General features: G+C 34.8%; 1 protein-coding gene across 1 annotated transcript; it reads left to right on the plus strand.

The window, feature by feature from the left end:
- Positions 1-2291: 2291 nt before the first annotated feature.
- Positions 2292-10103, plus strand: LOC140432844 (aromatic-L-amino-acid decarboxylase-like). The gene is made up of 5 exons (XM_072520978.1): positions 2292-2494; positions 7383-7617; positions 7792-7911; positions 8326-8758; positions 8811-10103. The coding sequence occupies exons 1-5, from the start codon at positions 2415-2417 to the stop codon at positions 9476-9478; spliced, it is 1536 nt and encodes a 511-aa protein (XP_072377079.1). The 5' UTR covers positions 2292-2414; the 3' UTR covers positions 9479-10103.
- Positions 10104-11456: the final 1353 nt, after the last annotated feature.

An 11456-nucleotide genomic window follows, 5' to 3' on the forward strand; every position in this document is an offset into this window, starting at 1 on the left:
TTTATTGTGTCTTACCACAAACAGTTAATGTGAACATATCCTTAGTAAAATGGGAAAAAAATGTAGAAACATGGGAATAACGGTGGAAGAAAACACGCTATATACACTTTTCTTTGCGGATGACCAGGTAGTAATTGCCGAAGACAGCTACGATCTTAGCTATATGGTAAGAAAACTGCAAGAAGAATATGAGGTGGCAGGTCTAAACATGAATATGACAAAATGTGAATATCTCTCAGTGGGAATAGATGAAATATATGACCTAGTCTTGGAACACGACAAAATCAAAGGCCTGCAAATATTTGGGGGTCGTTTTCAACAAGAAGTTAGAGCCATCTCAGGAAATACGCCATATTATTACCTAGCGACTGTGCTTAAATCAACTACTCTTAATAGCAACTACAATAAGAGTATATAAAACCATAATTTGTCCCACAATAACATATGGAAGGGAGACATGGGCGTTGAACCAGAGTCAAAATAAAATTTCTAGTATTGGATCTTATTGGAATATCTTTAGACCTTGTAGAGACACAACATCATGATAATGGAGAAAAATACATTACCAGAAACTCCAGACACACATTAAAGAAATATGAAAAGACTGATTTGTTTTGTACACAAAAGATGAAAAAGGAAAAGTATTTTTGAAGCGTGTCAACAATTTAATTGCTTGTTGAGCGCTTTTGGCTTACAAAGCCATCTTTAGAGCTGTAGTTAAATATTTAAGTATTACTACCAGGAGAGATCATTTGGTAATAAAATTACAGAAAAAGCTGATTCTATTTCTAATAAAAAGGACCGTACACTGGACTCCACAAAAAAAAACACATTAAAAAATTTGGTTATGGTACGGGTGTCAGAATCCGACCATTAATTGGAGTTGAAGCAGCATTCTATCCAGTATACAGTCCTTTTTGTGTTTTTTCATTGATAAAGATGAAAAAATAAAATAGAGCCAGATTTTTCTGTAATATTATTACCAAATGATCTCTCCTAGTCTTTGAACTGTATCAGTTATACACCGATCCAGATATTGTGAAATTCGTTAAAGTGCAGAGACTTAGATGGGCTGGACACATTGCTAGGATGTCAGATCACGAATACACGAAGAGATTAACATTTTCAAAACCAGAGGGCACAAGAAGCAGAGGACGACCACGAATGAGAGGGATTGATGATGTGGAAGAAGACCTACAGATTCTAGGGGTTAGAAGATGGAGGGAAGTTGCCAGGAATCGACAGGAGTGGCGACTTCTTTGTGAGCAGGCCAAGATTCACAACAGATTGTCGAGCCACTTATGATGATGATGATGATCTCTCCTAGTAGTGATACTTAAATATTTGACCATAGCTCTGAAGATGGCTTTGTAAGCCGAAAGTGCTTAGCTAGGAATTAAAATTGACACTTTAAAAATACTTTCCTTTTTCCACCTTTTGATTTGAAAGAAATATGTATTAACTACCGCACTATTGACCCTATACCACACGCTAGCAAAGTTATGCTGTAGATTATCATAAAAATACTTTAGCTGTAGGTTCTCCGATGCATAGTTCATTAAGCAGATTCATATATGAATAGATATGTCATTTCTTATACCATTTTTTTCTTTCTCACTTTGCTATTAATATCCTCCACAAAACAAGCTATTATTTTTTTCGAAAGGGTTGGTGCCTTGTGTAGCCTGCTTCCAGCTATTGGTAACACCCTTCAGGTCCTCAGTCCATCTAGTTGATGGCGTCCTCTGCTCCATATTGCTTCTTGTCTTGGACTCCACTCTAAAATACGTTTTGTCCATTAGTTGTCTGATAATCTGACAACGTATCCTGCCCAATTCCATTTCAGCGACGTGATTTTTTCGATGACGTCTGTTCTTTCAGTTTTGGTCCATAGATAGAATATAATACTATAGCTTGTTGTTTGTTTGGAATTGACGTTACCTTCTGATATTTTGTAATTTGTGAACATGAATGTATAGTGGGCATTTAGATTTTTTATAACTATATTTCTATTTTAGATTTTGCTACAGCTAATTTAGCTTCTTTTTGGCAACCGTGTAATTTTAAAGATCTGTGTCAAACCAATTGCCTTTATACAGTGGTTAAAAGCTCAAATTAATTAATTTTCATAAGAACAACTAAATATATATATTAAATTTCCTAATTGCTGTTATTGTAAACAATAACAACTTTATACTCCTAGTATAAACAAGTTTAAGTAACATATACATAATTTAGCAATTTTTTTTTTAAGAAAGGTCTTACGTAATCAACTAATTCTTACGTTGAGTTACTTTATATTGGCCTGCCCAGCACGAATTTTTAAGGATGACTTAACCAGAGAAAGTTTATTAATGTTCTAAGAAGAGATTTTACAATCAGCATTCAGTATCATATGAACTGTGGAATATAAGATGGATGTTGAATCGTTCCGAGAGTTCGGTAAAGCCAGTGTTGACTATATTGCGGATTATATTGAAAATATCCGTAAGAAGTAAGTACATATTATATTTCCTTATTTTTTCAATGTCGAAAACTGTAAAAATTACTTCTTTAAAACAAATTGGGTTCAAACTGATCTATTTATTTTTTAAAAATAAAAAGAAATCTTTTATTAAAAGATATACATTCTGTTTTACTTAAAAATTAATGTTAATTTGTTCCCAAACAGGAGTTTTATTTTCTCGTTATTGAATTATTAGTGAATTTTCTTAGATGTCTTTACGTATTTTTTACTACATATGTTAGAAATGGAGTGTTTTTTAGACATATTATACGAATGGGGAAAAGGTATTAAAATTTTAACAGTTTTACAGTTTTGGTAAATAATATTTTTAAGGTATACCGGAATAAGTGGAACCGTGAATTTTAGTAGTTCCTGTTTAAAGTACATTCCAAAAAATGTCTCTAAATCTGACTTATGTTCGGGAAGATTACTGAAGATACATTAACTAACTGTTACACAAACATATGAGCGAATGACACCTTTCAATTTTATTTTGTTACTTTTTTTCATTTTTGCGGTCCATGGGTTACACTTACCCCAATGGGGCCTGAGGCACATTTTTACTATCAGAGTATAAGCAAATTTGCCGAGGTAAGAATAAATACTTAGCATATATCATTAAATAATGATTTATTTGCAATAGGAAATAGATTACTAACCCACATTATATGTATCAAATGTAACGTTAAATACTATATTCCCCTTTTATCTACTGTAAGAGAGGGTACGTGTCCCAATTCAAGCACCCACGTTTATTTTTGTCAAATCTAGCTGAGTTTCATTGAGGAACTGATTTTTTTTTACCATTTCTTCTTTTTCGTCTCTGGGAGAATTGCTTGCAATGCTTATTCATGCAATATTCCCCTTTTATCTACTGTAAGAGAGGGTACGTGTCCCAATTCAAGCACCCACGTTTATTTTTGTCAAATCTAGCTGAGTTTCATTGAGGAACTGATTTTTTTTTACCATTTCTTCTTTTTCGTCTATAGGAGAATTGCTTGCAATGCTTATTTTATCTTCAATACTGTCGCCATCACTACTGTCTTCTTCAAGTAAGAATCTCTTTTTCGTCGACTTTTTCTCCTTTTTATTTTTCCTTCGAATATTGTCTTTTTCTGACTTGTCATCTTCACTATTATTATTCTCGGCTATTTATTTAATCAGTTTTATTTTGATGGGCTTTTCAAGCCGCTGGTTTTGGATTTGTTCTAGATTAGTAACAGCGTCTTCTGAAGTAATCACTTCCGCACCAGCGCAGATTCTTTCTTCTTCTTCTGGTGGTAGTTTTTGGTGGTTGTTTTATTTGCTTCAGAAGGAACTCTTCAAACGTTTTCTGCCGATGGTTTAACCTATGTTTACGATTGTGGGTATTGTGGGTACAACTGTTTGTCTTTGATCTGCTGCGTTATAAGTGGAGGCAGCTACATCTGCTTGACTTTCTTGAAAAGTGCACCAACATTTATATGCTTTTGGTCCATACCTTTGAATGGGTCGCCAAATGGAAAAATTTCAGCCTTTTGAAATCCATGTTTAATAATAATTGAATGTATATTTTCCCAAATTTTGGATATTATAGCAGCAAAAACGGATTTGGGAAGTTCTCTTCTTCTTCTTTCTTTTTATAAGCAATTCTGCTTGTTCATTGACGGAATAATACCTCTATGGAAGGTTGTCACTCCATCTTTTGCGCGTTCGTCCGATACTTCTTTTGCCGATTGGTGACTTATCTCCGTGTCCTATTTTGACGACATTCTGCTCTCTTCCATTCTGCTCATGTGGTTTTCTTCTCAGTACTCTCATCTTTGCCGTTTCCAGTAGCCTTTGCGCTGTGGCTATGTCGAGTCTTGTTTCTGAGGCATATGTCATTATTGGTCTTACACTGGCTTTATAAATTCTTGACTTCATCTCAGTGTTAATGTGTCTGTTTCGCCATATAGTGTTATTAAGGCATCCTGCCAGTCTATTTGCTTTTTGTACTTGATCCCTCACTTCTTTGTCCAGGTGTCCATAGCTCCACAGAGCATATTCTTTTTTTTAGAGTGCCGTCTCCCTACAGAGGTTGAATCATATAAAGAATATAAATAGGCTAGTATTCAATAGGTGGAGCTATTTTACATAATAATTTTATTTTACTAAAAATAAAAAAAAAACAATTTTTATTAGGAAACGTGTTCCATAAATCACAAAATCATAAATTTTTAGACAAATTTAAGAGATATATAACCTGTTATTATAGTTATCTGGTTTTAAGCTTATTTTTAGTGATCATTTTTTCTTCTTTCTTTTAATTTAGAACTAAGTCCTGTTCATTATTGCAACTATGTCTTGGGACACCGATGTCCACCTCATATACCATTGTTTTGGAGGTCTCCCAGGTGGTCTTGATGTATTTGATTTTTCAGTCCTTGTAATTTTTGCGAACCCTTCATCGTCTATTCTATTGGTGTGGTATTTTCGATCCTTGCATCTCGGTTTAACCCATCTGTCAATATCCCGGACTCCGCATTTTTCTCTTAAAAACTTATTTTTTCCTCGGTCCCTAAGAATGTAATCAGCTGTGAATCTTATTATCTTCCCTCTGATTTTTTGTTCTTTAATTTTGTTCTATAAAAATCTTGGCTATAAAACATCAGATTGGACCCACACAAGAGGAAATTAATTAGTTCATCAAGCCCAGAACAGAGAGAAATATTTGCCATATTGATCGCCAACCTCAACAGAGAAGGCACTTAGGAGGAGGAATGGTTTAAAGACATCTACAAGTCTTACTCTGTTAAACTCCTTCGTAAGGTCCATGAAGCAGATGTACTTAAGCAGTTTTGTTAAAGTCAATTACCGCTTTCACTATCTGGCAGATATAAAATGAACCTGTATTGTCGGAAGTCCTGTTGTTCTTCGCATATTCCAGTTTTTTCCACTTCGAGCGATAGATAATTTTTGTCATCAGTTCCATAATAGGTTTTGGGGCCTTTCTCCTTCACGGTTATATTTTCTCGATTTTCTTAAAGAAAATCTTCATTCAACTTTTCTCCACCGTACTTAAGCATTTCGGTTGATCTAATAAATGATTTCGGTTGTTATTTACCATTTGCCAGTTTTATATTACAAATATCAACCTATTGTTTATATTCCTAAATGTAAAGTGTCACGATTATCCAAGTTAAGGTTATGCTAACCAGGTATCTTCTTCTTAGCCTTCTGTGGTCCATGTTTGGACATAGGCCTCTCCCAACTCCTTCCATCGGTCTCTATCCTGAGCAACATATTTCCAATTTGTTCCGGCTATTCTTTTAATGTCATCAGCACATCTGATCTGTGGTCTTCCTCTTGGTCGTTTACTTTCGTAAGGTCTCCAATGTTGTATTGTAGTATTCCAACGTTGGTCTTTTTGTCTAGCAGTGTGGCCCGCGAAGCTCCATTTAAGTTTGACAATTTTTATTGCTGTGTCCTCGACTTTTGTTTTGGATCTTATCCAGTCGTTCCTCTTTTTATCTGACAGTCGTATACCTAACATTGCTCTTTCCATTGTTCTTTCTATTGTTGCTAGTTTATTCATGTTTGCCTTGGTTAGGGTCCAGGTTTGACATCCATATTTCATGATAGGAAGGATGCATTGGTTGAACACTTTGCTCCTCAAGTATTGGGGTATTTTGCGGTTCTTAAGTATCCAACTAAGTTTTCCAAATCCTGCCCATGCTAGTCTTGCTCTTCTAGTAATTTCCGCACTTTGGTTCTCTTTGTCAAGTCTCAGGATTTGGCCTAGGTAGATATATTCCTGGATTTGTTCTATCTCACTGCCATTTATATGTATACGTCTGGGGTCATCTGTGTTTGTCATTATTTTTGTTTTTTTCATATTCATTTTTAGGCCGACGTATTGGGAGCTGGCTGCTAATTCCCCCATCATAATTTGCAGTTCCTCGAATGTGCTCGCTATAATCACTATGTCGTCAGCGAATCTGAGGTGGTTTAACTTGTTGCCATTAACGTTAATGCCATAGGTTGACCAATTTCTAGTTTTGAAGACGTCTTCTAGGGCTAGGTTGAAAAGCTTCGGCGATATTACGTCTCCTTGTCACTCCTCTCTTAATGGGGATGGGATTTGTATTTTCGTCTAGTTGTACTACCATAGTTGCATTTTCATATATATTATGTATTAGTTGCCTAATCTCGAATCTATTCTACAATTATTAATAGCTTGTTCTAGGGCCGACATCTCGATACTATCAAACGCCTTTTCATAGTCGACGAAGGCAAGAAATAGGGGTAGTTGGTATTCATTTGCCTTCTCTATCAATGTTCTCATTTTCAGCAGATGGTCTGATGTACTATATCCTTTGTGGAAGCTAGCCTGTTCAACCGGTTGGTAATTGTCCATTTTGTAGGTTAACCGGTTGTTAATAATTCTCATAAAAAATAGTTTGTATACCTGACTGAGCAACGATATAGGTCTATAATTCTGTAGATCACATTTGTCCTCTTTTTTGTGTAAGAGTATTACTAGACTCTCGTTCCAGTCTTTAGAGATCTTGCTATTATGGAGACATCTATTAAATAGCTCTGTTAGTACAGCGAGTGTTAGTACAGGGAAGCAGGTATAGGGTGATTTAAATAATCGACTTTACATTCGCTTTGCAAATTAGAAAAACGTCCAGTTGCTCCATCCAGTAAAGATTTCTCCTAATTCTTTTATTTATTCTTTGGTCGGAGTCCAAATAGAAAATAACAAATGATACTAAATATAAAGAAAGAAGATAGCAAAAGAAAAACTTTGTTCGCTCAATAGGAAGTCAGGAAACTTTTTTTGCGTATATAATAATTGTTTTCTTTAGCCGAATACACAAAATTTTTAATATCTAACTATTTCTTTTTACAGAAAGGTTCTACCGTCAGTAGAGCCAGGGTATCTACAAAACGAAATTCCAGAACTAGCACCTATTTCTGGAGAACCATGGCAAAATATACTTCCAGACGTCGACAGAGTAATTCTTCCGGGATTGACCCACTGGCACTCGCCGCATTTCCATGCTTACTTTCCAACAGCGAATTCGTTCCCAGGAGTTGTTGGAGAGCTGTTTTTGTCCGGATTGGGTTCAATCTCTACTGATTGGGTAAGAATACAAGTGAGAAAACAATTAGTTTTAATATTTATAAAATATGAAATCACCTGTGGCATTAACGCAGGTGAAATTTATTTTGTTTTGAGTATGAGTGTTAAAAAGTTAAAGTTTTGTAAATATTTTGGAGTTTAGTCTTTGTAAATGGTAATTCTTGTTATATTTTAGCAATCTAATCCTGCTTGCGTTGAACTGGAAGTAAGAATGATGGACTGGTTAGCTAAAATGCTTGGACTTCCAGAACATTTTCTAAACGAATCAGAAGGTCCCGGAGGAGGTGTGATACAGGTAATAGTCTGATTTAAAATGTTTCTATACTCACAGCATTGATTAAAAATTACTACATACTGTGTAGTTTTTAATTAGTACTCATAGCCACGTTACAGATATTACTTAAACACTAGGGTCGCTTACAGGAAATAGATCTTCAACAATCTCTTTCAATCTTGCAATTTTTTACGTTATCAGTTCATCTTGTTGTGGTAGCCTATTTTGGTTACATGCCTCTCGATTATTTTGTTGCAAACTACGTTAAGTTGATGCAATGAGATCTGGAATGCCGGAAAGGGTCATTCTTATTAATGTTAATTTATTTCCTAAACATATTATTCATTGTTTTTATGGATATTTGGATTTATATGGATTATTAATTTAATCAAATCTTTCTACAGCTACTAGCTTATAAAAGTATATATATTTTAGAACGCAGCGAGCGAATCAACATTGGTAGGCCTGTTGTCCGGAAAGCAGAGAACGGTAAAACATGTCCTCGATAAAAACCCCAACCTAACCCCAGAAGACGTAAAAGGAAAATTGATAGCTTATACCTCAAAAGAATCAAACTCTTCCGTGGAAAAAGCAAGTTTACTAGCATCAGTGCCAATGAGACTTCTACCTACAGACTCAGATTGCCGTTTACGCGGGAATACCTTACAAGAAGCTATCCAGAAGGATAAGGCAGAAGGCCTCATTCCGTGTTGTGTTGTAGCTAGTTTAGGTACGACTGGAACCTGTGCGTTTGATGATTTGGAGGAAATTGGACAAATATGTCAGAAAGAGAATATTTGGTTACATGTTGATGCTGCGTATGCTGGAGCAGCTTTGGTTTGTCCAGAATATCGATATCTTCTAAATGGTAAGTGTCTACAAGAATTCATATTAAAAATTAAATATGTTTTTATTTTCAGGCATTGATCATGTGGATTCTTTTAACTTCAATCCTCATAAATGGTTCCTTACCAACTCAGATTGCTCAGCGATGTGGTTTAAAAACACCAAAGATGCAGAGGCAGCATTTAAATTAAAAGCAGCTATTCCATCTAATCCAATATTTGAACCGGAACTTGAACATTGGCAAATTCCCTCTTCTAGACGATTCAGAGCTTTAAAACTGTGGTTTGTGATGAGAATATACGGGGTGCAAGGTATTCAGAAACATATTCGGCACCAAGTGTCTTTAGCTAAATATCTAGAAGACCTTGTAACAGCAGATAAACGATTCGAATTGTTAATTTCAAGTTTAGGAGTTGTGGGGTTCAGACTTAATGGTGACGATACTGCAACTCAAAAGTTATTGGATAAAATTACAGAACGGAAAAATTTGTACATAATGCCTTATTATTATCAGAACAAACTAATGGTCCGGTTTGTCGTTTGTAGCCGACTAACTGAAAAGGAAGATATAGATTTCGCTTGGAAAGAAATCACGGCGATTGTAGAAACTATGTTCAACAAAAACTCCAGAAAAAATACTAAGAAAAAGAAAGATATCAACGCAGTAATTTTAACAAAAGTTGCGGCAACAACCTTTCCGACAGATTTTAATGACAAACTTAATTTAGGATTATTTTTATAAATTGTATAAAGAATTCTTTTAGATTTTGTTATCATAAATATATGTAAGATTGTAACACCTAGTATGCAAAATATCTTAATTAAAGTACAAGATTTTAGTTTTATATGTTATGTTTTCAATATAATTTTTAATAGAAGTAAAAAGGTATAATTATCGATGGTTAAAAAAAATGGTGTTTAAATATACGTATAAAAAAAGTGTCCTTGTTCCTTCTACTTCACTTTAACTCATACTTCTACATACTTCGTCATCATACGCCGTCTGTGTTTAGTTCATCACTCATCATCAACACTTAGATTCTCTTCTAATTTGATTGTATATTCACGGCGGAATGATAGTAAAGAGTACTTTATAAGTGCATAAATCTTCAAACTAATTAATCTATGTTCTTCACATTTCCTAGCTGTTTGGAAAGTGGAATGAATCTTGATTGTAGCCAGTTTTTTGGTAAGTGACCTGGCTAATATGTGGTTAAACAACTTCGTTATAGAGCTGTGATTTGGTGTGTATCTAATAGCTTTAAATTTTTACCATGCACTCTATCAGGTCCTGGCGATTTCCTATCTTTATTTAGCTTAATGGTCATAGTTATTTATTTGTTATTTCTCGGCCATAGGGATTATCTACTTCAGTCGGCCTTCTTGTTGTATCTAGTCGACGCGTTAAGTGTCCATGCTTCTATCCCGGAAAGCAGGCCAGCCTAGCTTTCAAGTCTAATTTCAGTTCTCTTGCACAAAGTATCTTTCTCATTTTATTAAAGTTTGTTCCTGCTTTCTCTATTCGAACTTTGATTTCTTTGGAGTAATCGTGTGTGTAATTAATTATTGTGCCAAGATAATTGTAGTTTTCAACTTGTTCTAAAGTGTTACCGTTAATTGTCAGGCTTTCATCATTATTTTGGGTTTTTGATATTCTCATAAATTTAGTTTTCTTGATGTTTATTGATAATCCATATTCTTCTCTATATTCAACTATCTTATTCATTAGCTTTTGAAGGTCCTGGAGGTTGTCTGCTATTATGATAGTATCGTCCCCATATCTAATGTTGTTAATTTATGTTCCATTGGCCTTTATTTCTGCTGTTTCTTCCTCCAGAGCTCTTTTCATAATTTCTTCAGAGTACGCATTGAATATTTGTGGTGACAATACACACCCCTGTCGCACTCTGTGTTCTTTAATGCTTATGTCTGCCTGCTGTTTATAATATAGATTTGTTATAATTCTAAGGTCATTGTATTGTAATTGTCTTACTTTGAGGACGTCCATTAGCTCTTTGTGGCCGACTTTATTGAAAACCTTGTTGCAATGTATGAAACAGACGTACATATCTTGGTTCACATCCAATAATCTCTAAATTAGTATGTTGAATGCAAAGAGAGCTTCCCAGATACCTACGCCTCTACGGAATTCACATGAGATTTCTTCAATATCCATATTAACTATTTGGTAAATGCGTTTACGGATGATCTTTAAAAACATTTTAAGTGTGTGAGGCATCAGGCTTATGGTGGTCGGTGCATTCTCTAACATTTTTCTGTTTTGGGAGACAAATAAGTGTTGAGGTCAACCATTCATTGGGTATGTCATCCGACTGATAAGTTTCATTAAAGAGCTTTAAGAGGACATTCATGTACTCGTTTTCTATTATTTTAAGGATATTAATAGGCAGTTGATCTGGCCCCGGGTTTTTTTTTCGTTTCGGGTGTTCTTTAGTGCATACAATATTTCTTTCTTTGTAATTTCTATACTTGTTTCTCTGTCCTCGGAAGATATGACTTGTAGGTTTCCTCTTTAGTCGTCGAAAAGCTCTTCCGTATATTCTTTCCATCGTTTTAGCTTTTCGTCAGTCGTTATTTCTATTTTTATCTAAAAGAGTTGTGTTGTGGTTTCTTTTTTGCAGCCCTGCCATTTCTTTAACCTTTTTACGTAGGTTGAATAGATCGTATTTGTTCTGAGGATCTTCGATTTCTTTATATTT

The sequence above is a fragment of the Diabrotica undecimpunctata genome, chromosome 1, assembly GCF_040954645.1.
Source record: "Diabrotica undecimpunctata isolate CICGRU chromosome 1, icDiaUnde3, whole genome shotgun sequence".
Taxonomy (NCBI): domain Eukaryota; kingdom Metazoa; phylum Arthropoda; class Insecta; order Coleoptera; family Chrysomelidae; genus Diabrotica; species Diabrotica undecimpunctata.